Source organism: Electrophorus electricus, chromosome 2 (assembly GCF_013358815.1).
Source record: "Electrophorus electricus isolate fEleEle1 chromosome 2, fEleEle1.pri, whole genome shotgun sequence".
NCBI lineage: Eukaryota > Metazoa > Chordata > Actinopteri > Gymnotiformes > Gymnotidae > Electrophorus > Electrophorus electricus.
In genome coordinates, this window is record NC_049536.1 from 25,787,126 (window position 1) to 25,806,883 (window position 19,758).

Consider the following 19,758-nt stretch of genomic DNA (forward strand, 5'->3'; position numbering starts at 1 on the left):
CAGAGACCCTGCTACAGGACGGTGCCTCGAGCCTGTCAAGCTCCATACACCTGAGTTACGGGGAGACGATGCAGCCATGCTGGAACCCAAGAGCAGCAGCCCGCCCAAGAGACCCTCAAACATCATAACAGCCAAGATGGCCGAGCCGACGGCCTACGACCTGCTCGGCAACCGCGCCGTGCGTCAGCCGTTGTCTGCCCTCACCCTGTTTGAACGGGACACCAGGTCATCCATCCTCCTGGAGAACCCACGAGCCAGTCTGCAGGATGTCACTTCGGCTGTGAAAGAACGATGGGAATGCCTCGGGGAGGAAGAAAGAAAGAAGTAAGTTTCCAGATCTCACTGCCGAAGCAGCAGTTTCCACTTGTTGTGATTCACTCTCTTGGTTTAGGGGAAAAAAGCAGAGGGGCAGACCTGCCACTTGCAGGTATAAAATATGGCATGGAAAGTCTGCTTGACGTATTCATGTGTTCATGTTGCTATCCAAAGGATGAGTGGTTCATGTGAATTGTTTGTTTTTTCCAGACAACTGCATTTGATTATTCAGTTCGATGGTCAATACTATTTTCCGTACTAAAAAAGGTATTTGAGATTCCAAAGAATGCCATAGTCCTTTTTTTTTTTTTTTAAACACCACAGATTCCAGCAAGGTTATGGTTGTGCAATCTATTAAAAGGGATCATTTTATGCTGTTAATTATTTGCCTTTTTTATGTGTACTTGAGTACAACAAATTCTAACACTAGTTATTAAGTCTTTTTGGATAGCTTGCATTTGTTTTTCTTTTTGTGACAACTAAAGATTGGTGCCATGGACAAAAATTTTCTGATATTTTACAGACCAGTAAAAGTAAACATAAACTTTTAAAATCATTTGGATTTTGGTATTCCTCAAATTACTCTCTAACTGAATGAACAAACCAGCCTTACAGACAAGACCATTACTGTTCTCAGCTAAAAATATTAATAAATATAACTGAGTAAATCAAATAAAGTATTAATCTTATTGCATGCCTCTTTAGTGCAACTGAATGGATGGAAAATGTCAGCACTTGTAGTGGTATTTGTGAAAATTGAAGGGTGTGTGGAAATGTTAGTTCAGCTTTCTTCGTTACGAATGGCACCTGAGCTGGTGCTTGGCGTACTTTCCTGCTACTGTGCCACTTCTAAGAAACACCTTTACATGAAGTCATGTTTCATGGGTGCATCACATATGGGCCTGCTGTGTGAGGGGATTTAAGATTATTACCATGAATGTGGTCCAGGGGTGCAAGGCTTCTTGGCTTAAGAACCCCCCCACACACACACACACACAAACACCCACATATGTTACCTTTGGGTTGCCACTGGTCACTGGCTTAAAAACAACAACAACCTGGCTCTTTCAGCCACTCTGTACAAACTTGGTTCTGTTCCAAAGTACCCACACCAAGGGAGCATCGAATGCTTATTGTGATGTGTATGTGCGTTTGATCCTTGTTAGGAATTCCGGGCTAGAAATACAAAGATCATTGCCCAGAAGGATTTACTCCCACATGTGCATCCACAGGAGGGGGTTGGAATTAAAAGGACAGAACTTCATTTTCCAAGTGTTCTCTCTGCTACCCCTGTATCTGCTTTTTTCTATCTACTATCCCTGTATTCTGTATTAATGGTATATTATATTGGTTATTATTATGCAATTCAGTTATGCAATCTATATGATTATCACAGTTGTGGACATTTAGCGCTCCTGAGCAGTATTCTCCAATCTGAATTCCCATTCTTCAAATGCAGAAAGAACATATTTTATAGTTTAAAATATAGTTCATATAATGATATAAATATAGTGCATAGTTTCATAGAATACCATACCACCTATAAGATTCATTTTGTAAGTAGTGTGCTTGAGTTTATCCCCAAATTCATTATAAAATTAGGCTTTACTGCATGCACAAGTCTTACAACAAGTCTTACAACCTGTTAAACATATTAAAGAACATGGTAAACGCTACATTCGTCACTTTCTGATGATGATGGTCATGGCTTGCATACTGCTCCTTTTAAACCCCATGAAGCCTGACACTGTATGACGCATGTTGAGTTTCATTAACATCAAAATCATAACTCAAATTTTGGAATTTTGGTGGTTGCTATGGTGTCATAGCCTCCTGTCTAAAGGTTTTTAGACAAGAAATTGCAGTGAATGGCTTGAAAGTGACTGGTCTGTCTTTTATATTCCTTGTAACAGCAATTAAAAAAAATAAATAAATCCTGAAGCTCCTTTTATTGAGGCAGACTCACTCTTTCATATTACTAGAATAGAAGTAGAAACTATTTGTCATCATCAAAAACATTAGTTCAGGAACTCTTGGTTACTGTTTCCAAAGCTGATATCATTTGTACTTGTGCTTATTTTCATATTGGAATTTTACACACATAGCTGTAGTATTATATAGTTGTATTTAGCTTTAGGCCTTTATAGACGGTAGTTTTGAAAACTATATGAATACTTACATTTATGTTGCAGGGCCATATATGCTATTATTCACCATACAATGCTTCTGATGTGATGCCCAGTCTAGTAGCAAATTTCACATAGTGGCACAGCTGCTGTGGAGTCTCTTCCAGTGTAAGGGCAAGGCTGCATGGTTGAACAGCCCTTGGGTTTTCTCTTTAGTGACACTCTGTCTCTGTCTCTGTCTCCGTCTCCGTCTTTCTCTTACACACTCTCTCTCCCCATTCGCTCACAGGTAGCAGATGTTTTTTATTTTGGCAGTTTCTGTAATGTTTTCTGTGCAGTGATTTAAAGCATGTCCCTGGGAGCCACTTAGTTTCAGAAAAGGAATTTAAATCAAGGTTTCTTATGTACATTGAGAATTTTTAATTAGTTACAACTTCTGACCTCTTTGCAACAGTTAGTTTTTAGTTTGCACATAAATGGTTCATAAATTTATTGTGGTTTTGATGATAGGAAGTCTGCAAGCATATGGCACATTACTTTGGATGTGATTATTGTATGTTAGTGCATGTGATTAAGTCTATTCAGGTATGATTTTGAGACCTGAACAATCAGTATGTGAACTTTGAATAAAGGCTTTAAAACAAAAAAGACAAAAAGGACAACTGATCATTAAGAATTTCTTTTTGTTCTTAATCAGTTTTATACATTTGAGTGATTTTAAATTTATCTGACTTGTAATCACCATGACCATAAATGTATAATGCACAAAAACCCTCTAGAAACAACCACATGGCAGAGATAATGTGTAAAATCTGATATTCCTCTACCATAAGCAAAAGCTGTTTCCAATGCCTGTCTGTTTGACTGGAAAGTCCAACTCTTGCTGTATTGTGCCTCAGGTATGAGGAGAAGGCCCAGAAATCTATGGAGTCTTATAACCTGAAGAAGAAGCAGGCGGCAGTGACCGACGCCCCTGGATGGGCTGACGAGCGGCCCTCAACGAGCAGGCCCCAGGGTCTGAAACGCAAGGCCCCCCTCTCCAATCAGCAGATCCTGGACCGCCTCTTCTCCTCTCAGCAAGAGCGCAGGGAGCCCCCAGCCAAGTTGTGCCGACCTCTCCCGTTCAGCATCGATGCCCTCAGGCGCGCACCCCAGCACAATGGCCCGGCTGGCCCGAGCTCCAGGGGTCTCAGGCTTGTAAACTGCTTGGCTTCTCACTGTGCCTGGGCAGTTTTATGTGGTAGAAAGCTCATGTTGTTAAATCCATTTCGGGTGGAGGAGGCCTTGCTGTTTAAGAGACTTTTGGAGAATAATATACTTCCAGTGGCCAGCCTACAGACTCCTATACAGTTAACAGATGGGTAGTGTATCCCGTCATTTTATCACCTAATGACAGTGGTTAGGTTCTAAGAACAAAAATATTGCATGGGATATTTATATATATATATATATATATATATATATATATATATATATATATATATATATATATATATATATATATATATATATATATACACACACACACACACACGTGTGTACGTGTGCACTGTTTTGTTGTTGTCTTGTCCACATTCCTTTACTGTATTCCCTGATCTTTGTGTGTTTTCTTACTCAGTGTCCTCGGTGGTGCCGAGTACATGGATGTCCTTATGAGTATGGAAAAGGGCAGTCCTTCTGTCAGCGGTGAGGTCCAGTTCACTGATCCCAGACTGGTGGCCAATGGATTTCAAATCAGACTTACTCCAGGTAACCATTTATAGACTATGAAATAGAATATTTAAATCACTGTTAAATGGTAGTTAAAAATGTAAGAAAACATGACTGTTAAAAACAAATGAACAAAATAAGCATAATTGTAAAGACTAGTGCATCAATGTACTAGTTTTTTTCTTTAGTTAGCAGGTTTAGTCTATATTAGACTGTTCTGTGCTGCACAACAGAAGTAGCTCATTGATTATTATTTGTTCTAAGCATGTTTTTGGTTCATTCTTGTTTGTGTCAATAACAATGTGGTGATATGTAAAGTTTTAATGTTTCTGTTGAGGAAAATGAAAAGAAAATCAAAGAGCATAGTTGAGTGAGATTACACCTAGGCATAAGGCCTAAGCCACGATCATTTCAATCAAACTTGAAATGTATTTCCAAGATCTCTGAGGTTTTCTAGATTCTACATTTCATGTATATGAGATGCATACATTTCATGCTCAGAAAAAAGGCTAACTGCTAACCAGCTGTGCCATGTGCAGTGAGTGAACAGAGGAGCCCAAAACCACAGAAGACCACATTTTCATAGGTTGCTTTGCCTCAGAAAAGGACCCATCTACACGAGAACTCAATGTACTATTGTACATTGTACATTGCTGTGCGACTTGTTGTTGGTGCTTGGCGGTGCTGTTTTCCAATGGGGAAATGACCTGCTATTACTGGAATCTAAATTGCAATGAAAATTTTGACTGAAATCTTTTTTTTTTTTTTTTTTTTCTTTTAAATTTTTTTTTTAAATGAGTTACTGTGCCAGTTATGTAGGATAAGCTGCTTTGGGTAACCCTTAATGACGCTTGCGGTGAGGTCACCTTTAGAATAAATTGTTCATATGGAAAGTGCACAGTCAGCATTTACTTTTTCCTCCATGGCTCAGTGTAGGCACATTTAACAATGTGAGCTTGTTAAAAAAAAAAAAGGAACTCCCAAGTCCCAAAGGCGGATTCATTCATGATTTAGGCCTCTTTTCCTAGGAGCAAAAAGAGGATTGCTGGATAGCCATTAAAATGTGTGGGTTTATTCAACACTGCCCCGACTCACTCTGTCACGCCATGCTTGGGTTTCAGGGAATATGGCAGTACTTCACTCCGCTCCAGCAAATGGGCCTTCATTATTTCTAAGGTCAATCTGTTTAAAGGTCTCCAGGCCTGCCTTATTTGATTCAACAAAGATTGTGCCCATTGGGCATCATTATTGCCATAGTTCACAAATAATTTAAATGTCAAACTTGGCTTGAATAACAGGATTATGGTCAATTATTTCTGACAGAGTTGCTGTGTCGGGTTTGGTTTAGAGAAGAAATGTTCAGTGGTCTTGTTCTGGCTGAAGTGTGTGTTTTTTTTTTTTTTTTTTTTTTACTTGATATTCTAATCAAATGCAACAGAAATATAAAGTATACATTTATTTTGCGGATAGATGCATCAGTAACAACCTTACCAAACATTTGAAGGTTCCTGATGGCCTTTAGATTGAAACATTGCAAATACAAATAAAAATTTAAACAAGTATAATTACTTTGGTTTGTCAGCCTAAAAAGAATAGAAATGTGATGTTTCATGTTTGTAATGTGTTGTACTGTTTCCTAATGCCTGCTATGGGAAGCTCATGATTTCTAGTAACAAATTATGCCATTGCATATTCTGACATTTGATCACATAACTAAGCCAAGATTTTTTGTGCCCCTTTTTTTGTGCAAAGCTTTGAGTTGCCATCCCTCTCACCACAGAATTAGCCCTCCCCCATTCTTGGTCCACCTGACCTTTTCTTTTGCCTCGTGGTTATAGAATGACTGTGAGCCGTGGACAATGTGTGCTGCCTTGGTGCTGGTATGGGTCGGTTTGGTTTACACTGGCAGGTTGCCAAAGCCTGTGCCCATGTCAGTGGGTGTCCACCACAGTGGAGTCTGCCCTTTTCGCATGAGGGGGATTCTGAGAACCCAGCCAACCCCCTCCATAGGCTCTACATCAGATTATTCCGCCTTTCAAAATGGTTTTATAACAGACTGTGAGAATCCTGTATTTTTCTTTTATGAGTTTGCTAGCTGCAGTTATTATCTAATTGTTATACTTTAGCTAAGTATATATTAGCTTTTGCTTTGCATTGGATGGATATCCCTCTTACAGCCTAAACTTTGCCATTTTAGCCAGAGTGAATGTGCTAAAAGTATGTCAGAAGAAGAAATTGGGGTTATGTTCCTTGATATCCTTTCCATGCATTTATGCTAGCACAGATATCTACATTGTGACCTTCTGGGGAAAGAAATCATCTCTAAATCATCTGCTGAAAACCTCTTCCACATTTGTGATTCTTTCCAGTCAGCGGAGACATTGTAATAGTCATTTAGTGCTTCATTTGGTGCCCTGCCCATTTAACTTGGTCTCTGACCAGAGTGTAAATCAAAATATTTATTTATTATTCTTTCCTGGAGAAGGTTGTATCTGGAGTATATTAATCCTCACTCTGTGCTTTCTTTGGCCAGGTTTCCCACCTACGGGGAGGTGTGTTGAAGTGACAGGTATGGCTGACTGCATGCCTTTCTACGGCATCACAGACCTGAGGGAGATTCTTACGGCCGTGAAGGACAGTGGGGCGAAGGCAGTTCAGCAGTGCAGACCGCTGAAAGCTGCAAACTACCTCGAGGTGAGGAAATGTCTCCCTGACTGTAAAATGGATCGGAAATGGTAAAGTGGTGGTTTTTGCCAGCAATGCGCAAAAACACACAAACTGATCTTACAGTGTTTTCAAAACATTGAGTTGGTATCTTATGGTGTACGGGACTGTTTCAGGTAACCTCTGATCTGGTTTTTCTCGCTCTCTCTCTCACGCTCGCGCTCTCTCTCTCTCTCTCTCTCTCTCTCTCTCTCTCTCTCTCTTGCTAAGGGCGAGGCTGTGAGGCTGGCCAGACAGCTGCCCTTCAGCTTGTCCAGAGAGGATGTCAACAATATATTGTTTCGAATGAACCAAGAGCTAGAAGAGAAGCAGCAGGTGTGTCTTCATGGACGTCCATTTTTTTATGACCTGGTTGATGTTCCTGAAACAGAGCAGGAAACTCTCAAAATTAAGTCCAGCACTTGATCATTTTGTGTTTTGCATATGAAGAATTTTCCAATTACACTCGTTACTATTTACTTTGTCTATTTTCATTTGACTGTTGCCTTAAGTGGTGTGTCCTCTAAATGTTTTGTTCCTAAATACATATTTTTCCTGCATCATGTTCTCCATTATGAACATTAATTTCACTGTGGTATTAAAATAAGGAAATGAATATACAGTATTTTTGGTACTGGAATTATGACAATATGAAATGTATTTTTCTTGTGAGAGGAAGTTCTTATTTCTCAAAGCCAATGTTCAAAGTGACTAGATTTACACTGGAATAAATTGCATGTACATATGAGAACATGGATGATAAAAGAAATTTGGAGTGAAGATGCAGTAAGACTTTGAGCTCAGTTATGATCTATTTCCTATGCAACATAACACAATTGTACTGATTTTCTTGTATGATATGCAGTGTTATGAATAACATAATAAACGATTTATATGTTTCTAATTTTCAACTACAGGCGGCCTGCATGAACAGGTTATCTTGGCTCTCAGAATTAGAGAGCTGTTTCCTCTCCAAACTCTGTCATTCATCTGTTCACTAGTGTAGTACAAATTTACCTTATTGTACAAAATTGTAGTACAAATGTACCTTACACAGTCTGGATGGAATACAGCATAAGATGGCACCTGCCAAACACTCATTATTTAAACACCTGGCAGGTATACAGGAGCAGCCCTCTCCTTGCTAGGTTACTTGGACGTGTCCCACATGCCCCTCGAGGTTGCTAAGCACACTTGCTCTAGCAGGCTCATGTTGAAGTGGGAGTTTTGATGTGATGATCTGGCAAGCTTCTCATATGGAATGCAGTCCCATAGTCCTCCTTCACTTTGAATAATTCCATTTTGAAAAATGGCACTTTTTAAAATAGCACTTATTCAACCACCATACCTTTGAGGAAAGGTTAAGCACCTAGCACAAATTTGATTTGTTGATGTCCGAGAAAACAAAAACGAAAAGCATAAATCAATGACCCCTCAGAAAATGCCAGTGAAACACCAAATTTAAAGGCTAAGCACCAGCTGATATGAAAGTGTGAAACATAAATACAGCGAAAGCTGTTTGTAACTTGTGATTGTTGATCGTTAGAAAACATTTTTTTTTTACGGCCTAAAAAATATGGCCTAAAAAATTGTTTTGCCTTGCATGCTGTCTTCAAAATCTGTCACAAACATCATCTGTGTGACATAGACGGTGGACAACAATGGAAGTTGAATTGTTGGCAATGCAAAATGACAAAGGTGTGTTGTCTTTGGCTGCAATAATTCAAAGTAGTCCTGACCCCTGTGCACAAAGATCCCAAAACATCCAAAAAATGTACAAGGTTTGTCAACTTTAAAAGGGCATATTGGAAAGGACCACCTGCTTTCTCCATTATCTGTAGTGTTTTACTTCATCTATGGGATGTGGAAAGCCAGGCTCACATGACTACTGGATCTTGACAACTTCTTTTCCAACAATATGGCCATGCAAAGAAACTAAAGAGACATTTTATAGCCTCTGTGTGAATCGAAGTAAACAGTGTAAATGCAATTACTTTGCCCATTTTAGTTTACAGGAGCTAACATTAGCCACTCAGAAGACAAGGTAATGATAATGCATACATTTTAAGGCTAGATGCATATGACAATCCTTCCAAAACCGTTTATTAGGCCACTAAAGCAAATTCATTATCTAGCTTAGCTAATACATCGGTTATTATAAAAAGGGAGCACTACTAACTAGTTAGTTAGATACATGACAAGCTAGTAAAATGAGAAATATAACCAGTAGCTAATCAAATGCCCCTGCTATACATAATATACTGAGTCAGGCTGTTCATTGCTCTCGGCTGCATCTTCTATCTCTGGCTCAAATCTAAAAGGTTGAATTTCACTATTGTGATATACAGCCACACCCATTGTCACTGGAGATTCGTCATCTTCAACAAATTCAAAAATATCTTTGGAATCTGAAGAACCAGCATTGGAAAATTCCAAGCCATTCATATTGGTGTCTGATCATGCAATTGTTTACTGTTGACCACCAGTGACGTCACTCGGCAAGTATGGAATTTTTGGAGCTACATCAGATTTTTCCTTCATTTTCAAGAAATGAACATGTTTTTATTTAAATTCACAAATACATTTTTGCAGTAGCTAAGATAATGTGAGATCTTCAGGGAGTTCCATTAGGTGGTGCTTACCCTTTAACACAGTATGGCTGTAAATCCACTTTCCATTGAAATCAGCAACTTCAATGTGCATCTCAAAAGCTGGTACTGGGGACCCATAAAACAAAATAAGCCAGGCTCTGTGGTTTATCAAGTGCACAGCCCCAGCGAGGGACTTTCAATTACCAGCTGAAAGAAAAGCTCAGATACAGAGCAGCCTCAACTTTTGATGCTTTCAACACCACGGGAACTTCATTGTTGATGTAACCATGGAATTCTGTATCTAAATTTCTATATGTTGCCTGATTTCTACAAGTTTAGCTTGATAAATATATAAATGACTGCTGTATGTGTTAGAAATGCAAAAGTAATCATCTTATCATAGTACATCTTATTAATTGTATATTAATTTGAGATATACAGGTGCAACATTATTGCATAATACCACCAAGAATATGTTGCACCAAGGGCTCATCTCAGTGAGTTTATCTCTAAATGACAAATCTAGGTACCCTTTTCCAGCAGTGTAGGATTCAGTACTGATTTCACTAGAACATTTTCTAAATATAGAACTTTGGTAATGGTTGTTTCTGGAAGTCTAGCTCTCAAGCAGATAACAAAACTTGGATTTGTTTATTCTAGATCCCGCAGGGATAATAATTAAGCAGCAATTGATGAGTTGTGGAAACCACACACACACACACACACACACACACACACACACACACACACACACACACACACACACACACACACACTCACACACACAGAGGCGTGGTTCTGGGTTTCATCCTATGCCCCTTTTCATTTCTTAACACTGAATGTGAAATAACACAGAGAAGATTGATGTTATATATTTAATTTTATTTTAGACTTTATAAGTGTATCAAATTAGTAGTTACTGTGCATGCTGCCAGAGCTTTTGCTATTCATGCAGTAAACAACCAATCCCGAGCCCTGTGAAAATGAATACCGCAAGCCTGTTAGATATCAGTAATAAATGTCAATATAAAGTTTTCAATTTTGTGTCACTAAAATCCTTATGTTTATGCATTTTCAATTGAAGAAAAGTTTATGCATCCAGCCCGAGTCAATTCAACATTCTAACTTTTGTCCACATTATCATACACTTCAGAACAAACCAATAAAATAAGTTAAATGTTAAGACATTTGAGTGACAGCTGGTAAAATAAATCCAGTGTGACCTTTTTAACCAAGTGGTCACATGCTCAGAAGCTCATCATCCGCTAATCCCAGCTAATCACCTTGATATTCCCTTGGTGCCCAGTGCAGCACCTATACCTCCATTCAGCTGTCTTGGCTGTTCTCAGAATGCCTAGCGTATACATACCCTGCAATTTAATTGAAGGCTCAGGGAGAAATGAGGTCTCTACTCACCACATGGGCACCCCTCCCAAGCTGATTGCCTTTCTCACTCCCTCCCTCCACCCCAGGACAGATCCTGTCCCCCCCCCACCCCCAGCTATGTGAGAGCAAGTGTTCAAGCTCCAGCGTGGGGCCATGAAAGCTTAGACATGTGCTGTGGTTTGACCTTTCACTGTGCTAACTATAATATTATCATAGGATGAGCTATACAGTTGCATTCCCTTTGGATAATAAGATTCGCCATGGTCCTTAACTGGAGGAATATGTGGTCAGTTTCGGATTATGTAAAAATCATTAGAGCATGACTTTATGATACTTAAAAAAATGTAGAAAGTAAAATGTATGTATGTGGAGAAGATTCCAGGTATAATTCACTACAAATTTTAATCTTTCTCTCTTTCTATTCATTTAAAAAAAAACTAATAATAAAAATAAAAATAAATATATACATATATATATATATAAATGCTTCAGGGTGACTCGGCACCCAGAGGAATGCCTGCCACAGACAGGGATGCCGCCAGAATCCTCGTCCAGTATGGGACAGAGAGGCATGAGCCCCTGGAGCTCTCAGCACAGATGTCCATGCAGCTGTAGAGATTAGTCTGTATGGCAGACTGTATGAAGGGTTTTTCATTTTAAGGCTACCATGTGCATTAACCATACTGCCAAGGTGCCTTTGATGAGGTTTGTGATGAAAAAGGATTTTGGCCCACATTACTTGGAGAGGTGAAATACACAAAGCTAACAGCCGTGGTTGACATGGGTCTGCGCATGTGGCAGTGTTTCTGTTTGCTGGATTTCAAAGAAAATGCTGCCTTGTTCCCAAAAACATTACAATGACCTATTTCCTCTTGAATTTTAACTTGTGGTAAACTGTACTTTTTGGTACAGTTAAGGACTGTAGCAAAGTCCTGACAAAGTGAACGCATATGTGTCCAGCTGCTGCTATAGACTGTCTGTTCCATGTCACACACCATACTGCTCTCTGTCTAAGAGCCAAGCAGCTTGGCAGTGTCTGCTGTATATAAATTCACTACGGTTCACATGCTTTCTTTGGAGACTTTATTAGCACTAGATTTATGTGCTAAAAGCAGGATTATACCTTTTCTTCAGCATGGTAAGATAAATAATTATTCAAGAAGAAGAATAACTGCCAAATGGGCAAAAGAAATCACTTTGAGCTCACAGAGATCAAGCACATTGTTGTATTTGAATGAAATATTGGATTTCAATATTTTCAAATGAATCAGTGCATGGTAGAAGTGATATTAAATACTACATGTGGTTTGTGGGTCATTGGTGGTGCACCAGCCCTGTTTGGCTGTGTCAGCTAAACCTCTGACCAGCAAATATAATAGCCCCAATGGGCCCTATCTGATATCCATGTAAACTTATTCCTCCGAATAACTGTCTCCACAAGGATTTATTTCTCAATTAATGTGGTCTCCCATTAGCTTTAAATCTGACAACCATCTTTAGATTGAACTCATAGGCATCAAAGTTAGTCCTGCCTGTTTTGGATACGAGAGCACTGAACCTCGTCGACATGACTGGCTAGGCTGTAATGTCATCTTGAAACTAGTCAAATCCCAGATCAGCTTGAAAGGGGCAGGACATGGGTATCAAGTTAAGCACCGAGAACAGTTACCACAATAACAGCCAGATCCTCAAGACATTCATTCAAGGACATGCTAACCCTAACATGTGCTTTTAAGGTCAGGTTGAAGGCTATCCGTGGGAATCTTTTTAGACCTATTTTTTTAGAATCTACAGAAACTCTTAAAATAATCTACACACATTTAAATAAACATAAATCAGTCATCTGGTTCCAGTACTTAAATTAATAATTTTTTTCACATCTGAAAAATAAAGTTTTTTGTGTGTTTCTGGAGATAACCTGCATAGGTTTACTTTTAAAAATGTATTTAATTGCCTTGATTATTCATTATAATTTCCTATAAAACTACAAAAACAGCTTCTCCATATGACAAGACACTTTGCATTCCTAAGTATCCAGATGTCTGACAGGCATAGTGATGACACAGGTGGGGACAGGTTTCCGTTTTTCCAAATGATCCAGACATCTCTCCCTCTCCTCCGAGGAGCATCTATCCTCCGTCACTGTCAGTCACTGGCCCAATGGGACGCTTGTGGTTTATTGCTGTGGACCTTTTCCACTTCAGTCATTAACCAGCCTTGTAAATGAACTTAAACTTATGGACAAAACGTTTCTGAATGACTCATTCCAGCCCTAACGCGACATCGAGTTACATATCACTAAACCAGGACACCTTGCTGTCCCCAGCCACAAACATCTGGAACCTTTACGATGCAATTCATCAAGTGCGGGTTCCACAAGGGTCAATATAGATTGGGGAGGGGGAGGGGGTCACTGATTTCTCAACTAAGTGAAAAAGCAAGTGCTCTTGGAGGCAGGGTCAGGTGTGGACGTACTGGATAAATCTATCAGGAGTACTGACAGCCAGCCATCAGCAGTTGTTCTTCTGTGTCCTCTGGCTCCAAGCTCACGCCTTTTCATTGCTTTTCATTGCTTGCTTTGGATCTGACTGGACTTACTACTACAGAAATTTACCTGCCTCTTAAATCACATCCCACATGGTAGGTGAGGTGATTACTACATTGCGAAAGCTATGTTATTTCTGTGCTTAGACAGCATAGCAAAAGTACCGCAAAGTACCTGCTTCTGGCTGAAATTTTAATTTCCCTTTTGAAATATGGTTTGCAATAAAAAAACAAACAAAAAACAAAACAATTTTTTCATTTGGTTTCTTTTATATTAAATGATTGTATGTTGTGCATTCCTCCTGCCACGTTACTTTAACTGCAGCATGTAAAACCATATGCATCTATTGCTTTATTCAAGTTGCAACAGCAGCATCGCAGGTACAACATCCAGAGAGTGAAGTGCATGTCTTACACCTCACCGTCTATATCGAACTGTATTCTTTAAGGATGTGCCATATTTTTAACTCATTAGAGCAAATGATTCCACAGCTGTCTTCTTGGAGTATGCAAGTGCTGGTGTGAAGCTGCAGATGTCTGTACACAGCTGGCTTCAGGCCCTTCACTACTTCTCCGTGGTGCCCCCCCGCCATTCCCACCTCCCCAAGAGACAGTGCGGATACGGGGAATCCTGGATACCGAGATGAGCTATGCATTCCCCCCGCAGAGAGTCCTGGGCCTCGGAGGGGGAGCACGGCCTTCCCATTTTCTCACGCCTGCTTCCGCACCGGTCGGCCTGGGGAACGTACCGGAGGCTGCCCGGCTTTATCCAGGACACAGCCGGCTCTTCCCGCGTGACCAGTGTAACGGCACTCGGCCGAGTCACTGCTGTTCCTGTTTATCACGCCCACTTGTTTAGTGACACGAGTGGGAGCAAGGAAAGTCAGGTGCACAAGAAAACACATCAATCATTCTGTTGCTGGACATGGTCCATGCTGTTGGGCCCTGCTGTGTTCAGGGGAAGGAAGGGACTCTGAATCAGTAGGTTTTAAGTCTGTGCTTTATACGCTGTGCACTGTACAATTTTAAGATGCTGCATGCTCTGCACCTAAAAGGCCAGATGAATGCCTGCAAGAATGAATCATGTGTTAGAGCAAGGAAATCACAGAAGTAGGCAGAGCCCTGACCAGGATTCAGAACTCCTTCTTAAGATATGTGAATATTACTAGGTATTGTATATGGATTTTATCGTGGATCTGGAGTTATGGGGGATTAAAACACAGGGATGTACAAGGATGTAACCTAGCACTGGAATTAATCCTAATCCCAAAATCTGAATGAAACACCAGGAGCAGGAATCACCAGCAGCAGGACAGTGGAGTCTGTCATGGGGTGTGTCGGCCAATAAGACTTCTGCACAGGGTTAGCAGCAAATTCTGCCTCAGCATACGTCTAAGGCACGATGTATATCTTATAGTCATGATATATTCTATTTTGGAATAACATGTAACTCAAGATTCTGAGGCCTACAATTTAAAGTTTTACAATGTAGATGTAGATGTAGTAATGACAGAGTATCAGCCTAAACTCAGAATTAGCCGCAACTAAATTAGATGAATAAATAAATAAATTCAAAACATTCCATTTGCACCAGATTTCACCGTTTTTCCAGATTTTGTGCTCTTGTGCATAAAACTGTGGAGCATATGATACTCACCAAACTAGTATATGCTCTGCATGTGGTCTGAAAGTTTCAACAAGAGAACTATAAATGACATCATATGTATGTGGGCAGAAATGGGGACAGCAATGTTACTGCTCTAGAACCTTTATTCTCCCACAGGCCTCTGTCCTCTTATGTGCATGTCCCACCAGGTAGCCATGGCAGCTGTCCAGATCACAGCAGGAAAGGAAGCGGATGGGGGCAGTTCTCAGTTCGCCCTCTTCTGGCCGGAAGTGAGGACCTTTTCCAATTAGCCAGGCTGTCAAAACAGTAATGTGCTGGATCTTTGACTCCATGTCCTTAAAAGTATTTGTTGGTCATTCTGATTAGGTTTAATGACTGACATTTTCTGTCTTTGTTAAGATGAACTTACATAACATCGGGTCCCACTCCAGTAAAGGGGGGTGGGTGCCTGTGTTTGATTGAGAGCTGGGATAAAAAAAAAAACAAACAAACAAAAAAACCACAGAAAAACATTGTTGATCCAAATATACAGGTTCCATTCTAAAAAGGATCCAGTGTCTTTGTACAGTCTGAGCACAATCTAATAGACCTCAGCTGTGAAAACGCTGCTTGCTCAGAAACTTTTTTTTCTTGGCCAAAAATTGATTGTGAAAAAGCAACTTTAATGTCAATGGCCTATAAGCATGAGCTGTCTTCCTCACAGTTGGGCTCTAAACACATTCAGATGTTCTGGATGATTTCTGAATAAGACATAACATAAACATACACTTTTTGCACTCTCTTTGCATTCTTGAAAATACCTTTAAGCTTTTATTGTGAAATGATACAGCTAAAACATATAAAGCAAGCACCTTTATTTGTTTTAACAGATACACAGATTTGATATTGTACACTTCTTGCTAATGTGTTATCTTATACACAAACTAACAGAGGTTAAAAAAAGGCAACTGTTAATGGAAACAATGGCATGTATACAATGCAATTAGCAAACATATCAAAATCAGTTTTTACAACATTTTTAGCAACCAATTATTTCTATTGGTCTGCCATAGTGCAAACTGTATGATTTGAAGACAGAGTAAGTAACATGATATTAACATTCATACATATTTTCAATAGCTCTCTGTCTTTAACACATTTCAATGTGCAGACTGCATTCAAAGTGCCACTGGTTCAAGTCCTCCTGTCCAGTAATGCTGATTTTCAATCATAGTTCAAGTCTATAGGGCAGTTCATGCAGATGACTAATGGAAAGAGCTAAACTTAACAATGAGATCAGACCTTGCAGTGTGTTCTGTGTTTCTTGTACAGGAAGGCTTGAGTCAGATTGCCTAAGTCTTCATACAGGTGTTCAGGTTTTCAAGCTTCTTCTTGTTTTTTTTGTTGTTTTTTTTTAAATGTCCTTGAGTCCTTCTCTGTTGCTCTTGGATACAATACTTAAACAAGCCCACTGTTATTGTCACACAGCTGTTGTAGCAAGATAGGAACTAAATGGATATTGAGGAGCGTGTTTGTATAATAAAAGATTTGTGTCACGTGTGTGTCTATTTGTTCTAAATGTGTGATTTGGTGATGGTTCTGAGAGAAAATGCACAATGTATAAAAGATGAAATCTTTTGCAGCAATGCAGCAATTTAAGTCAATGTCCACTCCCAAGTCCATCCAGCATGACATTCCTTCGGTACATCCATACGACCTTTGACCTCTGTGGCCAAGATACAGACTTAGTGTAAAGAGAAATGAATGAAAGTCAGTGAAAGTGAAGCAGTGCTCAGTGAACAGGTGAGCATCCTCGCCGCTATTCTGGTTCTATTGCACAGTGTATCGCGGAAAGCACTGATAATGGTTTAACGGGTTTTGTGGTGAGCTGTCCGGGATCGGAGGAGGGCAAGACGTACGGAGTTCTGACCGGGCGCGCCCTCACGAGCAGCCACACCGGTCCACCACCATGGAGGGGATCTTGCCATAGATAATCTGCTCTTTCCCATTGAAGTAGAGCATGTTAATGGGTGACATCTTGGTGGGTGTGCAGCAAGGACCAGCGGTGCCCCGTGGGTTGGCCTTGTTCACTAGATGAGTGTGTGGGTACTTCTGGAGGTGCATGTAGTCACACTCTCCGGAGCAGTAGTTGGCCTTGTATCGTTTTGGAGCAATAATCCAGTCCCAGCCGAAGTCTTCAAAGTCAACTGTGAGGGGGTAGCGGCAGCAGCGAGACTCAAATGATTTCTCATCGCAGTCCAGTCCCGACTCTCGCCTGGTTCGCTTGGGACCCTCTGAGATTTTGACCTCCATGAAGGGAAGCTGTGGTTAAAAAAAGGATTATGATGTGATTCTGTGAAAATGTGGTTTGATCACTTCAAAAAGAACAGCTCACAGAAAATCTAAGATAATATGTCCCAGTCTACCTGTTCAAAAGAGCACTAAGATGGGAAGTGTAGGTAGACTATAAATTATATAAATTATTTTGTTATCCTTGAATCGTCTAAGCAGCAGCACACCAACGACATATATGACAAATAAAAATTCATATTACATTCGTTCCCTGGCCGACATATTACAGCTACTTATGAAACTGACATAACTCTTTACAGTTGAATAAACTTTCTACTTATGGTGTATGTTCACCATTCCACCTTAAAAAGTCGAACTGCTGAGACTGCGTCCACATCGCCAATACGTTTATTTATTATAAATTCGAATTATATGTGGGGGAAACTAAAGCAACTTACCAGTCCCTCTTCGCCGGCTTCTGCGGTGGTGACGGCCAGGTCGTTTCCGTTAGCGTCGTAAGCGTTAATCTCGATTCCCCTATTCGTCTCTGGCTGCCTTAGCCAAACCGCAAGCACCTGCTTCACGTCAATGCTTTGCCAAGATTTGACCCCTGCGTTTACGTCAATCTTCAAAGATCTTATTCTTACGTGTCTTCTTCCGTCTGTAACAGGGATCAATCGCGATATCTGTAAGAATACGGTGGTGGCCTCTTCTGCGGGTCGCAAATGGACCCAGAGCTGCGCCTTTACAATGCGGTTTGCTTGGATCTTCGACGTGAAGGAGAAAAAACAACACTTCGGTTTTCGATCTACTTGAACGATAGGATCAGCTGAGTGAAAGATAGAGAGAGAGAATTATACAAGTAAAGTTTAATCCACAATTTTAGATATTTTCCAGAAATAGCGTTACATTGTAAATTGTAGACATTGCTTTAGTAGCTTCTTGTGAAATTTAAATTACGTCGTTTTGCAAAAAGGATTTTTACTCTAACGATATTTAATATAGCTAAGCACACCAAAAACAGTTGTACATGTATTATTTAAACTAACACATTTTAAGCAACGAATAGCGTATATATTTGCTGTCTACTTAGGCTACAGCATTCAGTAGAGCGTGTTTCAGCAAAACTGTTATTGGGAGGGCTCTCGCGCTTTTATGTTAACGTGCGTAAAACTTCCGCTGATAAGGAGAGCACGAATAATTTTATACTTCCCTGAAGGTATTCAATATACAGAATTGTTTTTGCGAGACTTTCGCACAAATAATCTAACCTTACGATTGCAGTTACCTGTACTGTCATGCCTGGTTCTATTGTAACCGTGACCGATGCGCGGTACAGTTTTGAATCGAGATAAGTAAGAGGTAGCCACTAAAACGCCACTTACGTTCGCTAGCCATGGCCATGACTGTTTCCGTCGTGGCAAGCTCATCATCATCTTCTTCAACAATTCCATCCTTGCTGTCATCACCAAGGACGTCGTACTGGTCAAGAAGTTGTTGCAAAGGAGGTGCTTTAGGTAAAAGCTGATTGACAACGTCTCGGCTAATATTGGGAGCTTGTTTGAGTCGAAGTTTGCTGAGAATTTGTGATTTGATTGCCTGCAGCCTCATCATCTTGCTGTGTTGCCTGAACTCACATGTTGAGCACTGCGCCTCACTCTCCACCGTGCCTGTAGCGGGCTGTTGGTGCGCTGTTATATCACTCTGATCCATTGTACCGCATGCAACTACAAAACTCAGAGAAATTAAAAACTGCGTTAAATGCATGTTCTAAGGCGTGCCGATTACGTCAGGTTTCGATTTATGATGTTTACTGCAATAACGAACCGCGCCATGCACCAGACAGGTAGATGTCATGCTTAAATTCGGCAACCCTTTTTATACTGCAAATTCTGCCACTGTATTAGGCGTTGTCGTCGAATTCTATGATTGGCTGGCCTAGCAACAGTAAATCTAATGGACAGACTAGGACTTCTTTTCAGGTTGAAACCTTAAAGAGGTACAACTCCAGTGTTTCACTGTTTAAACCTTATAGTACTTGAAGAACACGTGTTTTAAATTGAAAATTTAGTGCAACATTTTATTATACATTAGTGACCGCTCAATATCTATAAGTCTACAGTGGCAAATGAGGGATGCACTACTTCATATAAAATATTTTTTTCTTTTCAATAAACTGATTTCTATTATTACTTTCAATTCAGAAAACGTAGCCGTATGCAATAAATACTTAATTTTGCTCTATGGACTTTATTTTGACCCAACGTTTGTGTAGAAACGTCGTTCAGATCCCGTTTTGAATATATTTCATTACCTTTCGGGACTCTTTGTTGTGAATGTGCCGCTGGCATTTGCACACGACACATGAAAAAGGATTATAGGTCTGTTTTGCAATGATTGTATTACAACCATTTATAACACGAGACAGACTGCCATCTACTGTTCAAATTAAGAAGTTACTCCACCGTCTCTAAGGGTCCTTTGC

The 19,758-nt window shown here is 40.1% G+C and overlaps 2 protein-coding genes across 3 annotated transcripts in view; one reads left to right on the forward strand and one right to left on the reverse strand.

Moving 5' to 3' along the window:
* Window positions 1-7,765, forward strand: part of pms1 (PMS1 homolog 1, mismatch repair system component) — a 19,487-nt gene extending 11,722 nt beyond the window's left edge. For both annotated transcript variants that reach the window (XM_027016454.2, XM_027016455.2), the window contains 5 exons: window positions 1-324; window positions 3,341-3,802; window positions 4,060-4,190; window positions 6,685-6,845; window positions 7,086-7,765. The exon at window positions 1-324 is cut by the window's left edge and continues 485 nt beyond it. In XM_027016454.2, coding sequence (XP_026872255.2) covers window positions 1-324; window positions 3,341-3,802; window positions 4,060-4,190; window positions 6,685-6,845; window positions 7,086-7,280 — 1,273 coding nt within the window. In that variant the 3' untranslated portion in view covers window positions 7,281-7,765. The remainder of the gene's footprint in view (window positions 325-3,340; window positions 3,803-4,059; window positions 4,191-6,684; window positions 6,846-7,085) is intronic.
* Window positions 7,766-15,839: 8,074 nt separating this feature from the next.
* On the reverse strand, window positions 15,840-19,107 carry mstnb (myostatin b). The gene is made up of 3 exons (XM_027016456.2): window positions 18,659-19,107; window positions 17,732-18,102; window positions 15,840-17,303 (listed from the first exon to the last, which is right to left on the reverse strand). The coding sequence occupies exons 1-3, from the start codon at window positions 19,038-19,040 to the stop codon at window positions 16,923-16,925; spliced, it is 1,134 nt and encodes a 377-aa protein (XP_026872257.1). The 5' UTR covers window positions 19,041-19,107; the 3' UTR covers window positions 15,840-16,922.
* Window positions 19,108-19,758: the final 651 nt, after the last annotated feature.